The sequence below is a fragment of the Nestor notabilis genome, unplaced genomic scaffold (genome assembly GCF_000696875.1).
Source record: "Nestor notabilis isolate BGI_N333 unplaced genomic scaffold, ASM69687v1 scaffold1546, whole genome shotgun sequence".
In the NCBI taxonomy this organism is placed as follows: domain Eukaryota; kingdom Metazoa; phylum Chordata; class Aves; order Psittaciformes; family Psittacidae; genus Nestor; species Nestor notabilis.
Window position 1 is genome coordinate 159,658 of NW_009931452.1, and position 26,327 is coordinate 185,984.

Below are 26,327 nucleotides of genomic sequence, written 5' to 3' on the forward strand. Positions count from 1 at the left end.
AGGCAACAGATGGGAGATGAAAATCTAACAGAAGGATCACAGTGCCTCTAGGCATTGTTCAGACTCAGAAAGCTACCACTGTTGACTCAGAAGGACAAGCTCCAGTGGATGAACTTTCAAGACTGTTTTATATTAGCAACTTATTTCAAGTCTTACTTAACAGACTGAAGAGGGAAAGAAGCTCCTCTAATATAAAATAGCACAGGTATTTTCATTTCTGTTGATGCATTTTTCCTTAAAATACTTTAGAAATTCTATGATTCTGTGATCCATGTGTGTTTGGTTCCCTCCTGTGGTCTCCTATGGTGGAGAGTTGCTGATCATGCACAACCCAAAATTCATTCATTCTCTATGGTCAGAAGCCTTAGAAAAGTGCCTCAGCTGAGGACAGATGAATCCAGGCCTTACAGTTTGACCACCCATCATGAAAAGTTTGGACATCAAATTTTCCCAGATTGTTTCAGACTGCTCTTCACCCTGAGCAGATTCTCTCTGTGCAACAGACGGTGTACAAAGATGTGTCATCAGGAAATTAAATATAGCAGTTGTTGGCTTTCTAGATAATCTTTGTTTAATCAGAGCTTTAAACATTACTCTCTTTTTAATATGACTGTGTCCTTGAATTGTATGGTGTTTCTTCTAAGGTATAAACCCTAATTTCTCACCTGCATAATTCAGATGCCAGTGGCATTTGGTTCTTCATCCAAGGGTTGGTTATTCCTAAATTAATCAAAGCTTTGAATACCCTGAGTCCATACAGCTTCTTTTGTACATAGCTTCTGTGTAATATGTTACCGGACACTACGGAGAGGTGTCCAGCCTTACAACTTAAAATGTTTTGCTAAGAACCCTTTTGCTTATTAATGAGGGAGCCACACACTGGCAGGAAAAGAAAGCGAGGAGTTAAACTAGGTGCAAAGTGGAGGATAAGCTTTGAGAATAGGTCTGAAACCAGAAATTAAAATATAACTACTCTAAATTTGAGGTTCACAATGACTACCATTTCTTTGTGTTTTCAGAAACATTGCCAATGTTTTACCCTCTCCCAATAACTTTCTGACTTTGTTCTCACTGTGACTTCTTTTTACATAAAAAAGCTTACACAGAATCCTCGAATCATAGAATAGTTAGGGCTGGAAAGGACCTTAAGATCATCTAGTTCAACCTCACTGATATAAGTTGTTGGGTTTTTTAAAGTGAGTAAAAATTCATTCATTTATTAAGCCATGCATAAAAATATCCAGAAAAAAATAGTTAAATGGCAACAATTGTGTGCAACTTACTTTCAGTTTGAAATTAAATTCCACCATCCGGATTCTGAAAGCTCTTTCTTAGATTTCTGCAATTCTCAGAAGAAATCTTGAATATTGTTCTTATTTCCCAAATTAGTAGCATTTTGAAGGTTAGGTCAGCCGACCTTTAAAACATATTTTCTGTTTCCAGTCCTAATCAGAAAAGAGATATCTTTCTTTGTAAGAGTCAAACTGACAGAAGCCACTGCGATTGGTGGTTTTCTAAGTGAAAACTTCAAACTTAATGTTACTAATGCAGTGCCTCTTTTTTTTTTTTCAATTTTATACAATATTAAATACAGATGGATTAAATTTTAATTAAATAAAATAAATAAGTTGGACTTACAGAAATAAAAAGTTTTATCTTATTATTATTATTTCATCTTTTTAACAATTATTTCTTATTTAAACTAACCAAATGTCAAGCTTATTGACACTCAACCCTTTTTGAAAACACTAGTGGGTGATCGTAACTTTGAAGACTGTTTTGTAGGTATGCAGTACTACCTCTTTCAGTACAATATTTTTCATACTTCATTCCTGAAAGGCAGATTTATTTTAAAGATATTTACTGAACATTTGCATAGAAAATTTCTTTTAACATTTGTATTCAAATCTGTTGCTGATTAAATGCATTAGTTAAATGATCAATTAATCAATTGCATTTGTTTGTTATTCCCTGGGGACATGCTGTCTTCTTTCACTCTCACTGGGATCAAGCTGTTGACAAAGTATGGTGAGGCTCTTGCCAGGATCACCTCTCACCATCCCTTGGGAGTTTCGATCTCAGACCTGGACTTCTTCTCCACCAAGTTTCCATCCACCCAAAGCCCTATAAGATTTACACTATTCTTCCTTCCCAGCACTTTTACCAGATTCATTTCTGACTCAGAAACAAACAATGCATACAGTTAGTACAAAATATAGTAACAGTCCACTGACATATGTGTCCCTACACCTATGTGAATCTTCATCAAGCAAACAAGCCAGGGATCGGTCTCTTATACTGCACAGGTCATATACCCACACAACTACACTTTCTCATCCCTTAGCTCCAAGGCAGACCTTGATTCTTTACACATTCATCCAAATACAGACACATACGGAGAGATACACACAAATGCTAGTTCAATCTACTGCAAAGAAAATGATAGATATTGTCCCAATTCAGAACTACTATACAAACGTGTTCAAGAGGAAATCCTATACTTGGAACTAAAAACTGATTTACTTTGTATGCATATTAATGAGATCCACTGAACTCTTAAAAAACCCCAAATCCAACTTTCCCATTTTAGAATCAAACTGTCTCCAGCGTTGTCTTCAAAGATGTGTCAGCTATGAGTGACATAGCTAATGTGACCTGACCCACCAATTTTCCAGCAAGTTTGGCCAATGTCTGCATCCATTTTGGGTATTTTTTTTCTTTAGTTCATACTAGGTGTGGAGAGCTGGGGCAATGAAAAGAATGACTCTTGCACTACCGAGTCTTGCTCACTGACAGACTAAGCACTACAAGAATTTTCTCCTGTTTCTAAAAGAACCTGGTGATGTTCTCCTCATTCATCATGTAAAACACCATAGAGCAGCAAGATACTTGACTATCATAAACTTAACAAACACTTCAGAAACAACACATCTGTTTCAGGACATATGTCTGGAGACACTGCTTGTCAGACTTTGGAAGAGCCACTAAGATTGGCCCAAAGCGGGATCCTGAATCTCCACTTCAAAACAAGACCAATGGGAAATGTTCCCAAGCATGGAAGAAACACTCACAGCCTGTCACTTATGTCTGTGACAATCTCACTCTGTTTGACTCACTCACTACTTGCCAACACTGCAGGAACCAGAGGCCTGCTGGAGGAAATCAGCAGGACTGAGCAGGCAAGGCCAACAGGGTGAGATGGGTTGCCTCCATCTCCCATTGTATTTCAAAAGACACCCCTAGTTCCCACAGTGTCCTTCCAACCACCTGGAGAGTCTTGTACACACAGTCAAATAACATGTTTCCTCTGAAACTCTGCGCAGACCAAAGCCATGGCCCTTCTCTTAGGAAATATCTCAGAATTAGTGCTTCCTTTCATATTTCAAGAGTCAGTATCTGACTCATGCTTTGTTAATTGTTAAATCCCAGATATATGTGGAAAGAACAACATTCTCAGTGCCTTTTTGCCTCCTTTGGGGAGGTGGAGTAGAAACAGGCCAGCTGGCACACAGCTGGACATAGGCCCTGGACTTTTTTCAGGACACCATCCAGGTAGATGAAATGTCCTGGCCTTTTCTTCAGAGACCCTGGGCGCAGCAGCGGACTGGTGCAAGCTGGTAAAAGAGCTAGCCTGCTCTAGATCCTCTCCAGGCTCCTGGCCAAGTGCCCCTATTCTCTTCCTCTAGGTCTTCATACCCTCATTCTCTAGAGGGCTGACCCAACTCCTATGTCTTTCTTCACATCTCTGCAGGGATCTTGACCCCTTAAACAACCAAAGACAAGGGGCTCAGCCTGTGCACCTCCCCTCACACAACCTTCACTTTCTTGCCTCAAGGTCATGTACAATTTAGTTCTCTACACTTCTACCAGAAAGCTCTTCCAAATGCTGTTCTGAAGGCTGCAGCTCATCTTGTCTGGTCAGTCCCAGTGAAAGCCCTGGATGGTTTCTTCTCCATGGATTCTTCTTTTAACACCTCCTTCTCTGCTCTTCACTCTCTTAGCCTCTAAACACGCAGCTCAAGCTGTACCTCAGCCCTCTTTCCTCAACCAACAGAAAACATCTTTTCTCAGTTTTCCCCTCAGCTTTGCCTCTCCATTCAGAGACAATCATACAAGTTTTTCTCTCCACCTCTCTTCCTGTAATGTTTACAGCAGGATGTCAAAGGCAATTGTCACAGCTGAAGATACAGGCTCTGTACCAAGGATTCAATTGCAAGAAATACCCATCACTGGGAAAGTATAGACTAGCACAACTGGTCCTAGGTTGCCCTGCTCGAGCAGCAGTGTTGGACTAGATGATATCCAGAGTTCCCTTCCAGTCTCAGTAATTATGTGAAAATCAGGAACATGTAAGGCATGGATCACCTGACCAGTTTCAGCTTCTGGTTTTGGAAGAGAAGGTGACCCTTGCCTATTCAAATCAATACAAACCCCACCATGTGGCCAGATCAGTCTGACCCCATATCTCACTCTGCTTGAACTCCTGCTAGAACAAAGACATATGTGCCATGAAAAATTATTCAGCTAGCTCAGAGGAGCTAGGCACTGAGTTCTTCCTCTCTTGAGTACTTCTGTTCAATGCAGCTTCCCACTATAGGACCCACAGCATGTTGTCTTGGGTTCAGCTACAGCAGTCATTTTTTCTCCTTCTTAGTAGCTGGGGCAGTGCTGGGGGTTTGACTTTCAGCCTGGGAACAACGCTGATAACACCAATGTTTTTAGTTGTTGCTCAGTAATGTTTACTCTGACCAAGGACTTTCTCAGTCTCATGCTTTGCCAGAGAGGAGGGGAAGCCAGGAGGAAGCAGAGACAGGACACCTGTCCCAAACTGGCCAAAGGGGTATTCCATACCACAGCACGTCATGCCCAGTATAGAAACTGGGGGGAGTTACCCGGAAGGCCCAGATCGCTGCTCGGGTCGGGCTGGGTATCGGTCGGCGGGTGGTGAGCGGTTGTGTCCTTTTCCCTTGTTATTCCTCTTGTCATTATTATTGGTAGCAGTAGTGGTTTGTATTATACCTTAGTTACTGAAGAGCTGTTATCTCAACTCGTGGGAGTTACATTCCTCCGATTCTCCTCCCCATCCCTCTGGGAGCAGTGGGAGGAAGAAAGGCGGGAGTGAGCGAGTGGCTGCGTGGTTCCAAGTTGCCGGCTGGGCTTGAACTACGACAATGTTGTATTCGTGCAAGACCTAACAGAAGGAGACCTCTGTTACACACTTACTGTTATTCCCACTGTTTGCAAAGTGCTTTAACACCTTCTGAGGAAAAGTGACCGATGTGATATAAGGGTGAAGAAGGTGGGGAGTGAGTGAGTGGCTGCGTGGTTCCGAGTTGCCAGCTGGGCTTGAACCACAACACACGTCAAGGCCATGAATTCACATTCAGGTTACTCCAGAGGAATCTTCACAACTGTCGCAGATACCCAGTCAGCTGCAATTCTGCTTTTCTCAAGACCTGGCATCTCTAACATCTTCCATAAAGGGAAAAGGAAAGCCTGAGCAACTATCATCCTTCTTCTTCCACCTCCTCCCAATCTCAAAGTTCAAGGCAGTGTTTGAGATGCTGTTTCTGATTGGACTTACACCCACAGATGTCTCTGCCAATGTAAAGGACTAATTTAGACATCGCCCATTAAACAGTAACCAGCAAAGGGTAAAGTAACACGTAGTGGTGAGAGTGCCTAGCAGAGATTCTTCAAGAGTAAAACTCCAGATGGGCTTTTCTAACATTTCTTAAAGGTGAAGCTCATATCTCTGTATGTGTAGAATTGCATAATCATAGAATGGTTTGGGTTGGAAGGGACCTTAAAGATTGTGCCCCATCCCCCCCCCCCCCTTCCACTAAACCAGGTTGTTCAAAGCCCCTTCCAACCTGGTCTTGAACACTGCCAGGGATGGGGCAGCCACAGCTTCTCTGAGTAACCTGTGCCATCATCTCAGCACCCTCACAATAAAGAATTAATTTCTAAAATCTAATCTAAATCTACCCTTTTTCAATTTAAAGCCATCATCCTTTATCCTGTCACTCCATGACCTTGCCAAAAGCCCCTCTTCAGCTTTCCTGTCAGCCCCTTTAGGCAATGGAAGCTGCTCTAAGGTCTCCCCAGAGCCTTCTCTTGCCCAGGCTGAACAAGCCCAGGTGTCTCAGCCTGTCTCCATAGGAGAGGTGCTCCAGCCCTCGGAGCATCTTCGTGGCCTCCTCTGGACTCACTCAAATAGCTCCACGTCTTTAGGTTGGGGGTCCAGAGCTGGACACAGGACTGCAGATGGAGTCTCATGAGTGTAGACTATTGGGGGGCGGAATCACCTGTGACCTGCTGGTATAGCCTAGGATATGGCTGGCTTTCTGGACTGCAAGCACACATTGCTGGGTCACATTGAGTTTCTTGTCAAACATCACCCCCAATTCCTTCTCCTTAGGCCTTCTGTAAATCCATTCTTCAGCCAGCCTGTATTTGTGTTTGGGATTACTTCTACCCAGGTGCAAGGACCTTGCACTTGGCCTTGTTGAGATTCATGAGGTTTGCATGAGCCCACCTCTCAAGCCTGTCAAGGTCCCTCTGGATGGCATCCCTTCCCTCCAGCATGTTGACAACACCACACAGCTTAGTGCCATCAGCAGACTTGCTGAGGGTGCTTGATCCCACTAGCCATGTCACCAACAAAGATGTTGAACAGGATAGGTTCCAATATTGACCCCTGAGGAACGCCATTTGTCAGCCGTCTCCACCTGGACATCAAGCCATCGACAACAAGTCTTTGTGAACATAACGCTGATTCTATCCATCTATAGAGAGCATAATCCACTCAGTCTTTCTGGTCAAGCAGCCTGGAGCAGACCCCCATGGAGGATCTCAGCTTCTCAATTAGAAGTTACCTACAGCATCTGTTACCTTATAACTCAAAATTAAGCCATTCTTAACCTGCTCTCCTGGATTTCTTTCCCATGTAACCCATACAGTCTACTCCTGCCTGGTTGTAGCTGTAGCTGTTGCACCTTGTCACTAAAGGCAGTAACTCCAGATGAACCTAAAGGCATAACTCCATACTATTTAAGAGCTGTTACTCAAGATTCCAGCTGATTTGTAGCTCCCCAGATTTGCATACCAGGAACTGAACTGGGTTTTTCCACAATTACTGAGAATTCACATTTGGTTTGTCTCTTCAAAGGAACACAGGGCCAAGCCTGTGATTTGAAATTCTCAATTAATTCAATGGGAGCAAACTTACACTAGTTCCTAAGTGCTTTAAAAAAATAAATCTCTGTGCACTAATCATTGGGCATTGGCATTCTGATTTCAGTTCTCAGGGTATCAAGGTTGTGCCTGTACTAATGAAAAACATATAACTAATCAGTAACCTGAAGAGCACGCAGAATTTATGACTTTTATACCAAATGTCAGGTTGATAACCTGTTGTTCTCCAGGTTCTTGGACTTTCATGCTTGGACAGTGAACAAAGTGTTCACCTAGTGACACATGTTTGGCTAGCAAACATTTACCTGCTTCTTATTGTACTGAAGATTCACTAGAAAACAGAGGGGAAGACAAAAAGCTCAGTCTCCAATTGCAAGAAAACCATACCTGTCGTTGGGAAAGTGGTTTATGGACTAGGACAAGCGTCTCTCAGGGAAATTTTTTGCAGGACAACAGATCTAAAGTCCACATTTTTTCTTTTCTCTTCTGTAGAAAATACTTGGCTGAATAGAGATGGACTGGAGCAGCAGCACTTCCGTTGGTTTAGTGTTCATCCTGACTTTATTAATTTTGAAAATGGGAGCTTTCTGGAATAACCACAAGAGAAAGAATTTTCCCCCAGGACCAAAAGCATTACCTATCATTGGAAATCTGCATTTGTTTGATTTGAAGAGACCCTACAGGACCTATCTACAGGTAGACATTGTCTTTTCTACTGGCCCTATAATCGCACATATCACCAAGCCCCATAGTCCAAGATGTCAGAGCTTTTCTCTTGCATCCACAGATGAAATTTAGCAAGGGACAGAAGACAGTTATTTGAGCAGAAAACTTTGAATGCAGTAAGATTTATTCTTTATTGTAATACTTTTTTTTCATAGCTTTGAGAAAAATGTAAATTAATAAGGAGTAATTTTGACATGTGATCTAACTCCCTCCACCTTCCACTGGTTGATGTGTCTGCATTTACAACTGTGGATTTCTGTCTTCACTGATTTAGCAGCCCTTCTCATGTCCCTTTCCTACTTTCTTCCCCAAAAGCTGAAGATAACTATATATTTTAAAATTCCGAGCTAACAGCTGCCAGAATATACAGCAAAGATCTAAGCAAATCAAAGTAATAATCCTTTCAGTTTTCTTCTACTGCTTTCTTTACCTAGTTTATTGTAGGACTTTCCTGATTTTGAGTCAGAAGACTTCTACGAACCTTCTCCTTTCTTAGAGTTTTTTCTGCTTAGACATTGAAATTACATCCTCCTTGCTGATGATTTTAAAAGGGATATTTGCACCCACATATCTGTATGCATGTTACATCCACAATTCAAAAGACCACTCAGATGCAGCATGGTAGCTATCCAATGCAGCCTAATTGTGTTGGCAAAAGCAAGCTCCATATCTTTTCTGACCAACAGAACCAATATGTCTCTGCTGTAATTCAATGAATTCATTCTAATAGAGGACATTGTTTCTCTGACTTGAGCTAAGCTCAAGGTTTAATATTTACACATACTTAGTGTGCAAGTGCATCTGGTGACCATATGCTCGTCCTGTGCATCACCATTGCAAGTACTGGAAAGTCCTTACTGGAGATCATATTATCAAAGAATCGCAGAATGGTTTAGGTTGGAAGGGACCTTAAAGCCTGTCCAGTTCCAACCCCCTGCCACAGGCAGGGGCGCCTTCCACTATCTAAGTTACTCCAAGAGCTCTCAGGTTCCTCAAAGCCCTGTCCAACCTGGCCTTGAGCACTGCCAGGGATAGGGCAGTCACAGGCAGGCACTGGGCAGCCTGTGCCAGTGCATCGCCACCCTCACAGGGAAGAACTTCTTCGTTATATCTAATCTAAATCTACCCTTTTTCAGTTTAAAGCCATTCCCCTTTTTCATATCAATACTTGGTTTTATATTCTGCCACAATTACAGCAGTCTGGGATAACAGTACCACCGTCAAAGAAGCTACTGTTAATTCAGACATATGTCAGGGCTGGTATGTTCTTCCATATAGTGGGCTGGACTTGCCTACCACTAGCTGAACATTTTGGATATTGATGCTAAATAGTCGCCTTCTGGTCCTCTGTGCAAACACAGTAGAAAATAAGATTCTCCTATTGTCAGGAGAATCAGGAACACCAAGTTATATGGAAATAAGCCTACCAGTACAAGCTAAAAAGGTGCCAGCTGAGGCCAAACATTGTCTCTGGGACAGATTTATCGTGGATGTAGTCACATATAAAAGTAAGAATTTATCTAGTGCTAGATCCTGGCCCAGAAACAAACTGGGCTTTTTTTATACAAAAATGGTAACAAAAGTTTGAACAGGTTTAGACTGTAAACAAAAGAAACACAATAACATAGAGAAGATCAGTGTGAAAATGTAAGTCAAAAATTGAATTTACAGAGGCTCCTGGGGGAAGACAGGGCTGTCAGCACAATCCTTGACTGAGTTGGGTTTTCACTTGTTAACATGTCTTGGTTTAGCACAATGGGACTCCACTCTTGACAGTGCCATTTAATCATTAAGCCATCATTGTCTGGCACACTCACATTAATTGAATCAAATCTCTTTTTCTGTACTTAGGAAATCATTTAACATTTTAGCCACTTAAAGGCAGGAAAATAAGCAGCACTGAAAGGGTAGTGAATTTCTTTGTAAGCTGTAAATCACTGTTATCTTCTTCTGACAGCTGTCAAAAGAGTATGGTCCAGTCTTCAGTGTTCAGATGGGGCTAAGGAAAATAGTAGTGATTTCTGGGTATGAGACAGTGAAGGAAGCTCTTGTAAACCAGGCAGATGTGTTTGCAGAGAGACCTAAAATCCCAATCTTTGAAGATTTGACCAAAGGAAATGGTAAGTTGGTTTTATTTTTCCTTATCAGCTTAATTTATCAAGAAGGTTAGAAGCAGAAGCAGGCACATCATTTTGGATCACAGACCACATAAGACATTAGAAATAGGGAGCAATTTCATTGACTTCAGTGCATTTATTCAAATTTGAAATTACTGCCAGTGACAACGAAACATTCATAGCTCTAACAATAATGACAGCAACCGATAATGAGTAGCGTCATACTTTCAAGATCTAGAACAGGGACATGCATACCAGGAAAGACATTTCTACCTTTCATTATATGGTTCTAGACTTCTGTTGGTTTGGGCTTACCATAGAACCTTCTTTTCCTGAAATAAGTATTATACTGCTGCTTCTCATTTCAAGTGGTGAATAGTGTGTTTAAAATCTGAATATGACAACAGAATGGAACACATATAGAACTGGGGATTTAATTTAATATGGGAAATACTGTATACTGACCTGGGTTTCCAAAGGAGAATTTCACACACAAGCTTCATTCTAATTCTGCATGAGAGTTTCACATTCACATCTCCAAAGACTGTTGGACAAATTCAGGAGTGATTCTTTTAACAGTTGTGTCTTTTGATCACATTATTACATGTAACCTTTCTTTACACCTTACTTTTTTCTTTAAAAAATATAGCTAAAGTCATTAGTTACATGGTGTAACAATTTAAGAGAAAAAAAATGATTGAGGAGGTTTTAAGATGCTGTCTAAATTTTAAAGACATTTGTTCCTAGTCAGGTTTCTCCTGAAGTCATCAGAGACATGAGATCTCAGTTCAGTTCTGCTTCTAAAATATGATGACGAGTGGTTTGCACTTGGATTTCCAATGCCCTTTTTCTTTCAGTGACAAGTATCTCTCAGGATATATATTCTTCTTAAGACATGATCAAATGCCTCTTAAATAGTTTATCATCCTTTTCTTTGTGCAATAAATCTACTGTTGAGGCCTGAAAATTCTTGAGGGGAAGCTGGTTTTTCCTCAGCCAAATGTAATTTAGCTAGTTTTAGAAGTATCTGCTACTAAGTATCTACATTATTGGTCTACAAATTAGTTATTTAAATCTTCTGCCACCTTGAAATAGTGTTTTTGTGTCAGGGATTGTTTTTGCCCATGGTGAAAACTGGAAGGTGATGAGAAGATTTACTCTCACAACCTTACGAGACTTTGGAATGGGGAAAAGGGCCATTGAGGACCGCATTGTGGAGGAGTACGGGTATCTGGCAGAGATCATTGGGTCACAAGAAGGTGAGTAGATGGTTCATTCTTCAAACCTCTAAGTTTTTGTTCAAGAACCTTGCTGGTAATCTAAAGTACAGAGCTTTTTAAGATCTGTATTTCAGGCTGAATCAATTTGATGAATTTAGCTCCTCTGACATTTTTGTGTCTTGGCATGGTATTCTAACATTGACTAATAATTGGTAATACCAGTCAATCATAAGAAATATATAACAATAATTTACATTAAGTTTACATTTACAAATTACATCTCTTGCAACAATGTAATATATGCTTTTGTTCATCATACAGGAAAACCCTTTGATGCTAGTAAAATAATTAATGCAGCAGTTGCTAACATAATTGTGTCAATATTACTTGGAAAACGATTTGACTACAAAGACTCCAGGTTTGTGAGACTTCTACATTTGACCAGTGAAAACGTGAGGCTTGCTGGGAGACCTTTGATTACGGTAAAGATAACCATTTTTATGTTGCTGTTCCACTGGATGCCATAGAACCATAGTAATACTGGTAGTCTTGTTTTTATTAAACAGAAAAATCTGAGACTGAAAACTAATAGGTTTACAAGCACTTTCTAGGGCAAAACAAAGCTTGAGAAACTGGCAATCTTGAAGCCAATAATCAAACCCCCAGTTTCTCAAAAACATACTTCTTAAGCTATAGTTCGAGGATTGCTAAATCTGAACTGAAAAAGTCAGTCCACATAATGCATGAGAAGCAAGCTCAGCATTCCCCAAAAATACGGCTCACATGCATATAAAGATCGGGTAAAAGAGTACACTATTAGAACATGGGGCAGGAAGAAGCTGCAGAGTATGTGGTGTACCTGTACAAGGAGCTTTGATACAAAATCAGTTTTGCCATGCTTTTGCTACAGTGAAATGTCTCAATGAGTAATAAGCACTCTCTGATAGTTGCATGCAATGCTGCCAAACACCAGACTCACTTCTGTTCCTTTAAGCTTTGAAACAAAAAAGCTGGCTAAAACAATAAAAAAGTTGCCAGACAACATTTCCGTCTCCCTGGTGGCAAAATGCAAGTGTTTGAGTCTGACACCTACGCTATATCCGCAAAACAGTAATTTGAGGCTGAGAGTTTTCCATGTATTTATTGGTCCTTGATCGATTTTGTACCATGAATTCATCCAGTCACTTTTTCATGTTCTAAAGAACAAAATATTAACATTAAGTCTTTGTCTTTGCAAAACAGGCACAAAATTATTATTAATTTGTGTCTGTAGTATTTTCAGAGCTCTGACCGGTAAATTTGCTCTAACATCTTTCACTTTTGTAGATGTACAACATCTTCCCACACCTTGGATTCCTCTTAAGGGCTAACAAAACTCTTCTCCAAAACAGAGATGAATTCTATGATTATATACAAGTCACTTTTGTAGAACATCTCAAAACCCTGGACAAAAATTATCAAAGAAGTTTTATTGATGCTTTCCTGGTTAAACAGCAGGAGGTAACTGTATCTTTTCTCATTTACTCCAACTTTTATGGTTATATGAAGACACTTACAATTTCCTTTCAATCTTTATAATTATGGGTATATTTCTTTAGGGAATCTATCTTTGAGTAAACACATATAACAAACCAGTAGAGCTGAACAGATATCTCACTCTTGCAATTCCAATACCTTTTAATCAGCAAACGTTTATCTTTATTTATGCTTGTCCTGTTTTCAGCTGAGATGGAGTTAATTTTCTTCCTAGTAGCTGGTAGTCTGGCTTTAGTCTGAGAACAATGCTGATATCACACCGGTGTGTTAGTTGTTGCTAAGTAGTGTTTACCCTAGTCATGGACTTTTCAGTTGCTCATGTTCTGACAGTGACAAGGGACAAAAGAAGCCACAAAGGAGCACAGCTAGGACACCTGACCCAAACTAGCCAAAGGGGTGTTCCATACCACAGTACATTATGACCAGTATGTAAACTGAGGGGAGATACCTGGAAGGGACCAATTGCTGCTTGGGTCGGGCTGGGTATCAGTCAGCAGGTGGTGAACAATTTTATTGTGCATCACTGCTGTTTATTGTTTTCTTTTCCTTTCCCACTTCTAGCTTTATGCCTCTTTCCTTGTGATTTCCCGTATTAATAGTCCATTGTACTGTTTTTCTCTTAACCTACAGGTTTTACATTCTTTTGATTCTCCTCCCCATCCCTGCTGAGGAGGAGGAAGTGAGGGGTTGAATGAGTGGCTGCATAGTACTCACTTGCCAGCTAGGTTTAAACTGTGATAGTGCTTTTATTCAGACTGTATCAACATATTTACAGAGGCTGCATCTTTTAATCTATCTCTATTGTCCTAGCCCTTCTGGCTCTTTCAAAAATGGAATGCATTACAGAACTAACATGCTACCTGAGCATTCCTGGGATTATTTGAGATCTCTGATATACCTTCTTCATAGATATGTATTCTTCTTCATAGAGAAGCCAGCTGTCTTTGCAGCTGGCCCCAGTAAATACAGAGATCATACAAAGCACTCTTCTCTATCCCAGAGCTCTTTTGTTTTTCTTACTTTTTAGAATAGAGGATTTATTTCTTAGTAAATGTTTAAACACATAAATTGCATTTTCATGTGGAAAGCCTTAAGTTTTCATCCTTTTATCTCAAACACTTCTTTCAGGAGAAATCTGCTACCAATGGATATTTCCATAATGGCAACTTGCTGAGCTTGGTGAGCAATTTATTTATTGCTGGTGTTGAGACAATTTCCACCACACTAAAGTGGAGCTTTCTGCTGATGCTAAAGCACCCTGAAATTCAGAGTAAGTGTTTTTATGACAGATGCTGTTACACTCAGTGCATTAGGAACTGAGAATCTGGAGAGTCAACATATCTGGTAACACACTAAGTTACAAAAGGCCTAGATTTCCAGCTAATTATGGTGTAGGTATTGCTAGATAGTTTTTGGTCAGAGTAAGAAACTTTGGGCAAAAGGAGGGCAGAAAAATACAAATCTTTAGGTTTATTATTGGTAAAGTAATAACCAAACACTGTAGTTCTGTCAACCTCTCATTATTTCTGAAAGGAAAAAAAGGATTTGGGGAGAATATATGGCTTTCACTAAAGGTCTTTTGTACCCGACATAAGTAAAGCACAGTATGTATGTATCTTTCTTATTGTTGCTTCTTTGTTCAGGAAAGGTCCAAGAAGAGATAGAGGAAGTGATAGGATCAAACCCACCACGGATCGAGCATAGACCTCAGATGCCATATACAGATGCTGTCATCCATGAAATTCAGAGGTTCGCTAATATCCTGCCACTGGATTTACCTCGTGAGACTGTTGCAGATGTCACACTCAAAGGTTATTTCATTCCCAAGGTGAGCTGCCTACAGGATTGTTTCTTTTAGCATTTGTTCTTTCTCAAATCTGGTTGAAGTGATAAACTCTCTAATGTAACGGCACTTAGAACAATCGCTTTTTCCAGGCTCACAATCTTGAAGTTTTATTGACATTACTGCTGCCACAATATTTGTCCATGGATTGATTCCACTATCTTAATTTCAGGGAACGTACATCATACCCTTACTGGCCTCTGTCCTGCAAGACAAATCACAGTGGGAGAAACCAGACATGTTCTATCCTGAGCACTTTCTTGATGCCAATGGAAAATTTGTGAAGAAAGATGCTTTCATGCCTTTTTCAGCAGGTGCCTACTTTTTCCCATTTACTGCTGTGGCAAGTACAGATCTTAGACATGAACTACCTATACCAGTGTTGGTTTTGTTACTGAAGCCTGGCCTCCACACTCTTTTTCATGGGACCATTTCACAACCCATGTTTCACAGATTTCTCAGGACACAGCTTCTCTGTTAGTATTCAATGATTATACATGAGAATACATAGCACCTTCTTAAATATGAGAGTTTTCAGCAAATTCCATGATGATTTAGTTAACACATTTCTGCATTATAACTTGTAGCCCACAACTGCTCTATGGTCTGGGTTTCTTTGCCTCTCTCTCTTACCATGCACAGCTGCATTGTCTGTGACTACATACATAGCACACAAGAAAGGTGCCTTCTGCGCCTTTCTGGGGAACCATGTTTCGTATTTGCACATCCTTTTGTAAAAATCACGAATAATGTCAGCTGGGACCAAGACTTCTCATACCGTGCCAACAAAAAAGAGTTGCCTTGTATAAAAAGTTCTGCATAAAATCAAAGGACAGAAAGGGGTTGCCTTTTAAAGCTTCCATGGAGTGATATTCATCTAAGCTTGCACACCTGCACCATTTGCCAAAGCATGGGAGATTACAACCCCCATGATGAATGTATCTTCTCTGGCATTTCTCCTGCTTTGCAGGCTGTGTCACTGCTCAGTTAAGTTCCCATATGTTCAGTCTCTGGCTTACTTGTCTATCATGTCCACCACTGCATTTTTTATAGACCCTATTTGTGTATTTTTAATTTTGCATGATATTTGAATTTGGTTTTTTCTTGTCATACTCATCCTCCAACATATAGTAACTTTTTCTCTTTTTTTAAATAGAAGGACTTATGATACTTCCAATTCACAAGCCTCCTTTTTTCAGATTTAAGTCTAGATGTCCCAGCTGACATCCAGGGATGCGTCAGGTCTGGGCATTCCCTGGAGGTCTTATTTCATAGCACAGCCATGCAATAGCTTTCATTTTCCATTTTCTGTAATACAAGGGAGCTAAAATCAAATGTTAGTTCAGGTTTTTGTTAGTTCTGGCCTTGAATCATCATGCTCTGATTACGGCCATTTACAAGTTGCTAAATTTGACCAGGACTGAGAAAAATTTATATTCACAGCATTTTTGAAGAAAGTCTTATATTAGGGGCTTCATAGAACATTCTTCCTCATCAGTCCCACTCTAGCCGGCAAACGTCTTTTCTGACAAATTTTAATATAAAAAATTACCTGTGATTAGACTAACAGAACCAAAATGTAGGCTAAACTAGCCAAAGTTGAGCTGGAATCCAAAAATTGAACCAAGTAGAAGAAAAGTATTATAAAAGCAAAAAATTTTACTGAAAACTGTGATTCAGGGTTTCAGATTGAATTTCCATACATTTTTCTCCAGATTTAGCATTTAGACAAAAGAAAAGAAAGAAATCACAAGGTGATTTTGTTATTCTACCTCTGAAGACCAAGTACCCTCTCCCTCAGATGATTCCTGTATTCAGTAGACTTTTAAGAGCTACTGTGTTCTTTATTCATAGCTAGGATACATTTCAAGTGTTGTGGATTCCCACTGATCTTCCTGACAATAAGAGCTGCTGAGAGGTTTTTATTTCTTCCAACTATTGCAGAAGCATCTCCCACTGACTCTCTTATGGCCATTCTGCATTTCATTGCAGGGCGGAGATTGTGTGCTGGTGAGAATCTCGCCAAAATGGAGCTCTTCCTCTTCTTCACCAGTCTCCTGCAGAGGTTCACCTTCCACCCTCCGCCTGGAGTTTCCATCTCAGACCTGGACCTCAGCCCTGCTGTTTCATTTAATGTCATCCCCAAACCCTATAAAATGTGTGCTGTAACACGTTCCTAGAGCTCTAACCAGCATCAACTTGCTTCAAAAACATTTCAATTATTTTTCCATGACATCTGCCTTCTTAATTTTTTGGCCAAAATAATTCCATACTTTACAACCTTATGAGGATTTCCAGTACTTCTAAAATAAATGTTTTATTTTTTATTTGTTGGGGGAGGTCAGAAATGGACCAGAAGTGTGGCCTGATAGATGACTTACAGAATAATTTACTAGATCACCTAATCTGCGCTAAATAATGCAGACTCCAGCTTTCACATTTTTACTTCAGTTTTCACTTGGCAATGTGTTTGTTGAAAGCACATCCCCCAGAAATGCACCTGAGTCCAAGTTTCTCTAAGGAGACACGTGGGACACAAATCTGTGTTTAGCTTGTACTATCCTGCCTAAAGATAAGCACTGTCAAGCCTCTGTGGTGAATGAGGGATGTTTAGAGCTTCAGATCTTCGGAACAGGACTGTTTGGACTTGGCAGATGGGTTTGAAGCTGCGTTGGATATACCAATGCCTCCCATTACCAACTGAAGCTTCTCTTCTTGGCTCTTCTCCCAGTCCTTTCCCTATTCAGAAGCATTCTATCCCTGTCTCTCCACAGACAGTAGTCAGTGGTGACCTTCCATGGTATGCCTTAAGGCTCAGCTTGTCTTAGGTTGGCTATTTTACTTGGCACTAAACAGACAATATTTCCTGTCCTGCAGTTTCTCCTGAGAGCCAGTGTTGAAGCAAGACACCCATTCCTTCTACTCATTTCAGACACTGAACGTTCCCTTTCATTTGCCCTCATTCCCATGTTCTGGGGGGATGTGATGGTGGTGTCTGTTCATATCAACACTTTCCACATGCCTTCATCTCCTTACCCAAACAAGATTCTGATCATTCAGCTGTAAATAATTAAATACTATTAAGAAATTCAATCTACTTTAAAGTTGATATACAGAGTACAATTCAATTGCTTTAATCCCAAGGCTCTAGCACCATCTTAGATACCCTCAGATCTTTTGTTTGGCTTTCAGCTGCCAGGCTGAGGGGACAGGTCGTATGCCATATAAGCCCCGTGTTCAGGTCTCAGATACTGCAGATACTTCAAACATCTACAAGCTTTCAAATGCTAGATAGAGACTAATGATTAAAGACTCAAAAGTGAAAATAAGAATACAAAAATTACATCAGTCATTGCAACATTTTTATTTTCACGGCCAAATTTGTCTTTTTCTTGAATTCCTCTACTCTAATTTTTACAATGAGTAGTAAACTTCTCATCTAGATCTGTTTATTTTAGTTTCTGGATTAAAAAAAGGTGATAGATGGAAGGGAAGATTACCCTAAGGTTTGGGTTTTTTTTTAATTAGCTTTACCAGGAATAAAAATATTTTCTTCATTCTCTGCTCCTGAATTTTAAATGTTAAAAACATTTATGAAAGTAGATGAGGTTCCAGTGAAGGGAAGATTTGAAAGAGGGAATCGCTGTAGAAAAGTTACTAGAGGTTGGTGATCATATTTCATTTCCTGAAGTTGTTCTTTCTCATATCAAAGTACACAGAGCATATCAGATGTTTGCATTTCGTGCTCCTATTAACCTTAAACAAAACACATTTATCTCAGTAAATAAAGCATGCACCCATGGCAAATAGATGGTGATTTTTAATGAAGTTTCTGACTTGCTATTAAACACTGCATAAACACTGTCTGCAAATTTCAGCTGTCAAAGGGCTTCCACTGCCTGGCAACAGTAAAAGGAAGTTAAAACTGACTGAGAGCCACAATAGCCCTAGGCTGATGCTGCTTCAAGCCTGTGTATCTGCTGTGTCTGCATAGGCAGCAGGGGAGTTGAGTGGTTCTCTTGGTTCAGACCCAGCATCCTGAGGATGCCATTCAGATACATCAGGGCTCATTCGCTGAGTACTGGTGCAATGAACATCATTGTCTACTGTGCGATCACTATGGGGTGCATAGGGGACCCTTCCCTCACCGAGTATGATGATGATCACCTCATTTGTGTTTATTGCTTGTCCTGATTCTTCTACTGACTATGAAAAATAGGAAGTTTCTGGAATAGACATTGCAGAGAGAATTTTCCTCAAAGTCTTTACACATCATTAGAAATTTGCTCAACACAGACAGGAAGCGTCCCCCAAAGATATTGCTTGTGTAAACCTTATTTTTTTCTTACTCTCCCACCACACAGTCAATGAGCATTTGTGATGCTTCTCTTTCCATCTAAACCCAGGCCAAGATGACACGTATTAAACCAAACTCCACCTAAAAGTGCAAGAGAAGAACTTCAAATACTACGTAAATTCATTCTCTTTACTGTAGTTGCCCTTTTATCAAGTTTTCTTGAATCTTATGCTCCATTTTCTCACAATTATCAAGAGAAAAATTGCATCTGTGCCACAGCACATCAGCATACATGCAACTGTAGCTAAAGGTGACATTGATATGTGTTTGAACACACAGCTACTTTTACCTACTTTTACTTAAGGACAGTCCTTACACCTCAAGTACTTTAGATTGAAAACAAATAATCCATACTTTCTTTTTAAGAAGAAAAGAAGGTATCTATGCAGTTCATGAAGTTCCAAACCCACACAGTAAATTGTTTGCAAGTAAGTCACCCTTCATGAAAGCAAAGGAGTATATCTTTGCTGAACAAAAATTAAGACAGCTGGCATGCACGAAAATCCTTAACCCATAATCTGGGTTAAGTTACAGTGAGTAGTAGTTACGTCAGTAAATGTTCCCCTTGTCCTTGACCAAAAATTTATTCAACATTTCTAAATATTTATACTTTTTTTTATGTGATACAAAGCAAGTATAAACCAAACAAGTACTTAGTCTGTCTTTCTCGATCCTACATGTAGCAACTACAGAGAGGCTTTTAATTTCTCATACTGGAACAGAAGTAATTAGCTCATGTCTCATTAGGAGTACCAGCAGCTTGCAAACAAAAGAACAAGTGTTTCAGGGGTAAGTCGACATCAAGAGCACTGCTGTCTTCTAGCAGATAATTTGACTGGAGAAGGCACTTAATCTTTTAAGGCAGAAGCTCTATCATGGAAAAAATAGGGGAGAGATTAAAGTGCATGGGGAAAGAGACTTTTGAATTTATTTTCTTCCTCTGAAGCTGAAGAATATCTGACAGTTAATAAAGTATAAGGTGAGCACACGACTCTGAGATTACAGCTTTGCTCTATAATGTTCTTACCTGCTTTTCCAACCATCTGCATTAAGACATATATACACATACATGGAAAAAAAACAACAAAAAAACAACCCAACAAACAGAAAAAAAAAAGATACCACCCACCTGGTTTAAGCAATGAATATGAAAATGTAAAAAAATCCTGTATATTTGATATTCAATTATTCAATTCCCTACCATGGAGTTTAATATTTAAAAGTGGTAAGGAAATTGAACTGAAGATTTGCAACCGAGCATCAGATAACCATATTTTAAATCTGCATTTCAAGTTTAAAGTGGATTTAACTCCAAATCAAAGGTTAATTTGGCAAGAGATACTACCTGCACTATTCTATAGATGTGATATAAGTGTCCAAATATTATGTTACTTATTCTATAAAAATGCCCAAACCCAGTATCTACTTCCCTCACTTCTCCTAAGACAGTATATATCATCATTAGAAGTCATCACAGGTCCAAAAAACAAAACCCAACCCCTAACCTTGGTCAATCACTTAAATCACTAGAGTCCCAGAATGCCTGTACATATTTGTATACCAATATTCGTAGAAAGAGAAACGCAGCAGTCACAAGTATAAAGCCACTAGGAAGAAAATAATATTTCCATGATCAGCATCCTGCAGTTCTACAGTAACACAGAGTGCTGGCCCAGATTATCTTCTTCAAAAGGAGGCTCCATATAGAAACACACCAGATAATTCTTTTTTTTCCATTTCATATGGAAATATACATACATAGATAGATATATATATATATGTATATTTTAGTCTTTCAGAGGAAGTCCACCTTCTCGTAGGTCTTTTCAATGAGGGTTAGTAAGTTCTTCAAGTCAGCTGACTGCTGAATAGCATTCATATCCTTTAAAAGACCTTTCTGATCTTTCATCTTTAAAATTTCTTCCTAAGGAAAGAAAAATAAAGATGACAACAAATAAACAACAGCTTTCATCAAGTCCAATAGAAACTTCACTTTCATGCAGCCTAGCTGTACCTGAATACAGCTAAAATAAAAAAGATTCAAAGACACAGAATGAGACAGTCTTCTATCAGTTACAGAGAGAAATTTCAGAAACAATTACAGGTTCCCTTGGACCACAGGGTTCCTAGGCAAAGATGTGATCCTTTAAATGGCAGGGGTTCTGCTCTGTTTTTTAAAAAGTAATCATATGGATCTATATGAAAAAAGAAAGAAAAAGGAAAAAAACCCATATATTTCAGAATTTTCAGAACTGCCCCCTCTGGCAAAGGTTAAGTGACAAAAGCACACTCTGTTGCCTTTCTTCTCACAGCCAAGGTGTCTCTGAAAATATATTCCATGCTCACCTGCAAAGTGGGTGCTTGTAAACTGCGCTTGGGGAGTTCTGGAAGATTGAGTGCTCCAATACCACTTTCTTGGAATACCTAAAAAGGGAAAAAGAGGGAAAAAAAAAAAAAACCAAAACCAAACCTCAGGCATACAAGTAGGAAAATAAACTGGCTGTCATTATCCAACTTCTGAAAACTCAACTTTCAGCAGCACTGTCCTGCTTTCAGCTTAAACCACAGCAAACATCTATTGGGAATACCTTCTTGGCCTTTTTTTCATCTTTCTCTAACTGGTTCTTGAGCACCTGGATTTTGTACTGCAGTTGCTGTATATTTTCTTCAATATAGTCTGCTGATCGCTTAGCTTCATTTATTTCTTCCTAAGACAAAACAGACACAAAACCAGAACAAAATTTACCTTAGAGATGGTAAGCCGTTTGTGCATGAGGCACTGATAATTGGCATCAGCCTAATCACAAAAAAAACATCCAAAAAAGATACACTGCTTCGTAGTGAAAGTGATAATGATGAACAGGAGACAACAACTCTCAACACCACAGGCACAGCCAGCAGTTCAGCTACTAAAAAGCTACAACACAGTGAGATGTTTTCTTCCCTTCCTTGCTTTTCATACCTGCAATTGTACCAATGACTCTTCGTTTGTCATAAGCATTTGTTTCTCTGCCATCTGAAGGCTCGAGATATTCTTCAGGTTGCCCAGCTTCCTTGGAGGCACCTTTAAAGTCTTGAAACATCTCAGCACTCTTTATTATAGAGAAAGGAAAGCATGACTCGTTTGGAATTCTTTGCAAAACAAGATGAATATGACTAATGTCTTCTCTGGGAAAAACTAAACTCGGTTAAGCCCAGTTGCTGCTAGTGAAGTGAAAGGATCCAAACAGGAAAAAAAAAGCTATCTTAAATTGTTTTCCAAAATCATGTGGAATAGATGTCTAAGGAAGAAACCACAAACAAGAAATCTGACCACTCTAACCTTTTCTATCACATTGACATTGTGTGGTTTCTATCCCAATGGCCTGTACACTCCCTGACTGCAAACTGACATTAACTAATATTTTCCCAGTTTTAACCTTCCTGCTTGCAAAGTAAAAGTAAGTTCTAGAAGTAGCATTTTTTACTGATTCCAAAAAAGAACATTTTAGTAAAATCTGTAAGTGCTTTTGTGAAACACTGTATCGTTTTGCACCAGAGGAAGAGTTTCAGCTTGCTCTTAAAGGTCCTTCCAGTTCTGAAGAAGACTTGGAGTCCACTAGATACACCAAACTGCCATGCATCTCAGATGAGACTGCAGAAGTTTGGAAACTCAGAAATTAAACACTATAAATTAAACATTACAAAAAAAAAACAAAACCCAAAACCAACAAACAAATCAAAACAATAAATTATGAAAAACTCCTCGTGTTTGAATCTTGAGGCACTGCAAGAGCAAAGAAAGCAACATTTAGGATCAGGCCCTGTAAGAGCCTGGAGTACCTACACACACAGAGACAAAAATTCTCAAAGTGTGCATAATTACTCCCATAATGGCATAAAAAAGCCTACAAGTTACGCTCCAAAATTTCAATTATCTTTGAAGTAACTTCAACAGCCAGAAAACAAATTAGCATTTAAGATAGTTTAGCTGTAACTACTCCCGCCACTATCATAAACTGATAACAAAATAAATAGCTGCCTGAAAAGTTAAACCCTGTATAAAGAGTACAAAGCTGATTCAAGGAGCTCTTAAGAGTACTTCCTTGGTTCTGTTACTCATATAGAAGTAGTTAAAATGGGTCTTTCAACAACATTTGCTTGTCTGCTTCAACCAACGTACTGTTATTTCCCTAATTGATTTTGCATCAACTCCCCCTTCCAAGATTTCCTAAATGTCATTGCTCCCAAGGCCAATTCTGTAAACATGGTACAAAACAACTGGGTAAACTAAATCCCTTCTCTCCCTCTTTATATTTTAATTATAATTTCTTACCTTTCTTTCACTAAATTGAGGTGCTCCTGAACATCACCTTTTCTCTCCTTTTGTTGGCACAAAACAGATCTGGAAAGAAAATAAAGGCAGAATTTTCATTGCAAAGCCTGCAAGCACAGGGAGTACATCAGATTAGGTGAATGTAAAACTTCTCTAGCTAAAAATTTCTAAATTCAGATATAAAATGTTATATTATACCAGACAAAATATACATAGCCAGCCATATTGCCCAAAAATGCAAAGCTTTTCCAGTTCAAGCAACGTTATGATTTTTACTTTATTTCAAACACCAGGATATCTGTCACTTACAGTATTATTGAATCCATTACAGTTTCCAGAAACTGCCTACTGCTCTCTGAGAGAGTCTTCCAAGATGCTGTTTTTGCACTGGTTAGCTTCACTTTTTTTGAAGAACCTTTTTCTCCTGTTAATACAAAGAAAAAAAAGGGAAATATATGATTTGTCAAACCTGGATAGATAGCTTTGTGACTCCATTCAACTCAGATCGTAGTCAAAGATGTAACAGTTAAGATTTTTCCATGTCACAAATCTATCAGGTCAAATCTATCCACATTAGGTGGTATTCATTATTTGCAAGTCACAAGTTGTTTAAAAAGCACAAACCAAAAAAGGGTCTTTATTACAGTAGTTTCATTCTAAACAGACATTTCCAAAAATCATTGGCAATACAAGCAAGAAAACTCAGAATGAAATAAACCAGAGTGGGAACATACATAGGTGATAAACTCGGTGCAGGGGCCTCATCTCATTTGTACAACAGCATGCCCAACGGAACATACTATTTGGATGAGACAAACATAAGTAAAGAATACAATCGTACCTGCAGGGGAATAGTCACTGTCTTCTTTAGCTTTCCTTTTGACTGCCTGAGTATCCGGCTGAAGAAAAAAGCTTCCAGCAAATGCAGTAATTTTGAAACATTTTCTACTGTGCAACTAATCATCTAGTACTAGCGATCCACTGTAAAAAGGCTGTGAAAGCATGTCAGTGCTTGACAGAGGTCTACTGGCGCTCACCACAAAAAAGGCTTTTTGAACTGCAAAACAGTAACACATCTCAAGCAGGTGGAGGAAACCAATTCCTCCTAATTCCTCCCCTTCCATGAATGAGGTCATGAAGTAAGAAATGCACAAGACTTTTAGCTATCTAGCCACATCTGGAGTTCATGCTGTTCATAAGTTCAGGGGTTAAGCAAACTCTCTCCAACAGAAAGCTGCCTGTGTCAATCCTGAGACATGCAGGGAATGTTTTCCAGAACTGAACAAACAAAGCTGAATGAAGTCAGAGTTCATCACTCTGTTCAAACAGATGCTATGCAGCTCTTCAGAACTGTGCAGCCAGCTTGCCTTTTTATTAATGCAATAATAGAGGGCAATGCTTCCCTCTACTTGTCACAGGCACAGTAGCACACGACTAGTAATCCTGGAAACCAGGAAGCAGTTAAGGTAGTGGGTGTCGAAAGTCCTGTTCACACTGGACATTTCCTCAGAAGGACTGCATTTAATTAATGAAACATTCTCTAAAAATTCCAGTTAAAAAATAGGCAAAAATGCCTCTTTCGCCTGCACCTTCTTTGGTTACTGATCTAATCTGATACAAAATAACAATTACCTTTCTTTTTTGACCTTGTTTTCTTCCTTCTGTATCTGCTCCCTTTTTCTTGCTGGAAGGCCCTTCTTGATTTTCTGATTTAAGTAGGTTTTTTGCTGATCTCCCACCAGCAGTCTTCCCCATTTTACTGCCAGATACATGACATTTCATTATCCATAAACCAAATGAAACAGGATGAAACAAAACCAAAGTTAAAACCCAGCAATTACAGTCAGTACAGTACAACCCACACATTAACAAGTAAAACAAGACGGAAACACCCAGTGCTAAATGAGCCCAAACATTTGCATATTTACCAAGCTTAAGCCCTTTAAATCTTTCATATTTATCGAAGTGCGGGACCACTATAGAAGCATCTCTATTTGCCTTTTAGATGAGTCTTTGTCAGTTTCACACCTCTTTCTAAACCGAACAGTCTAATTTGTTCTTTAAAGCCTCCAGCAATAGAAATTCTTTCCCTTTGTAATGCAGTTCAGTGCAGTCACCTTATTACGAGAACTTTTTACCCTAGCACCTAACTATAATGTTCTTTGCTGAAGTTTAAACAGTTTCTTTTCTTACTCACTATAGAGATGGAGGAAAAAGGAGCCACACAGGAGAGAATAACTGTCACACTACATTAGCTTTCTCTTTTCTAAGTACAACAACTCAGATGTATTCAGTTTTAATTTCATTCCTTCAAGCCACTTCTTCCCTCACGCAAAGTGTCACAGCTTGACAGGTGACAATCACAACAAACACCAAGTAAATCATAGAATCATGGAATGGTTTGGGTTGGAAATGACCTTGAAGATCATCTAGTTCCAACCTCCCTGCTGTAGGCAGGGACACCTTCCACTAGTCCAGAGTGCTCCAAGCCGCGTCCAACCTGGCCTTGAACACTGCCAGGGATGTAGCAGCCGCAGCTTCTTTGGGCCAACTGTGCCAGCGCCTCAGCACCCTCACAGGGAAGAATCTATTCCCGATATGTAATCTACATCTACCCCCTGCCAGTTTAAAGCCATTGCTCCTTGTCTTATTGTAGGCTTAAATTATAGGTTTAAACTAACATAGTAAAATACAGTAAACTCTTCTAACTTGTTAACACGGAGTAAAGAATGTCTGGCTGATGGGGGAAGAACATCACGGGACTGATAACAACTAAGGAGGCAGTAAATAAGATCAAGGATGCTAACCTTGAGGATAACAGAGACCGGAGCAGAACACTATAAACAACCCCTGCCTCCTTCCCCTCCTCCCGTGACTACCGGTTGTGCAGGACAGCGTGAACAGAACCCCTAAGTGCCGCGGACTACAACTCCCGGAACGCAATGCTGCCCGCTACCGCTGGCGACCTCCTCCCCGAGCGAAACGCATGCCGGAAGCTGTAGTCTTCACCCCCCCC

At 39.6% G+C, this 26,327-nt stretch overlaps 2 protein-coding genes across 2 annotated transcripts; one reads left to right on the forward strand and one right to left on the reverse strand.

Moving 5' to 3' along the window:
• The first annotated feature begins 7,710 nt into the window (after positions 1-7,710).
• Positions 7,711-16,819, forward strand: LOC104406810 (cytochrome P450 2K1-like). Its single transcript, XM_010015906.1, has 9 exons — positions 7,711-7,893; positions 9,881-10,043; positions 11,150-11,299; positions 11,582-11,742; positions 12,587-12,760; positions 13,925-14,066; positions 14,440-14,624; positions 14,812-14,953; positions 16,632-16,819. The coding sequence occupies exons 1-9, from the start codon at positions 7,711-7,713 to the stop codon at positions 16,817-16,819; spliced, it is 1,488 nt and encodes a 495-aa protein (XP_010014208.1).
• A 3,972-nt stretch (positions 16,820-20,791) lies between these two features.
• Positions 20,792-26,299, reverse strand: CENPQ (centromere protein Q). The gene is made up of 9 exons (XM_010015908.1): positions 26,268-26,299; positions 24,944-25,070; positions 24,153-24,210; positions 23,621-23,735; positions 23,312-23,380; positions 21,959-22,088; positions 21,585-21,704; positions 21,343-21,420; positions 20,792-20,920 (listed from the first exon to the last, which is right to left on the reverse strand). Exons 1-9 carry the CDS (start codon positions 26,297-26,299, stop codon positions 20,792-20,794), a joined length of 858 nt encoding a protein of 285 aa, XP_010014210.1.
• Between the last annotated feature and the right edge of the window lie 28 nt (positions 26,300-26,327).

Bases quoted from the DNA above. Each gene is read 5' to 3' on its own strand.
- LOC104406810 (XM_010015906.1), top strand. From the start codon at position 7,711: ATGGACTGGAGCAGCAGCACTTCCGTTGGTTTAGTGTTCATCCTGACT. The intron at 10,044-11,149 runs GTAAGTTGGTTT...TTTTTGTGTCAG, and splicing joins AGATTTGACCAAAGGAAATG to GGATTGTTTTTGCCCATGGT. The intron at 14,954-16,631 runs GTGCCTACTTTT...ATTTCATTGCAG, and splicing joins TTTCATGCCTTTTTCAGCAG to GGCGGAGATTGTGTGCTGGT.
- CENPQ (XM_010015908.1), bottom strand. From the start codon at position 26,299: ATGCGTTTCGCTCGGGGAGGAGGTCGCCAGCG. The intron at 24,211-24,943 runs GTAATTGTTATT...TTTTTTCTTCAG, and splicing joins AACAAGGTCAAAAAAGAAAG to CCGGATACTCAGGCAGTCAA. The intron at 21,705-21,958 runs GTATGAAAAGCA...GTTTTGTCTTAG, and splicing joins AGTCATTGGTACAATTGCAG to GAAGAAATAAATGAAGCTAA.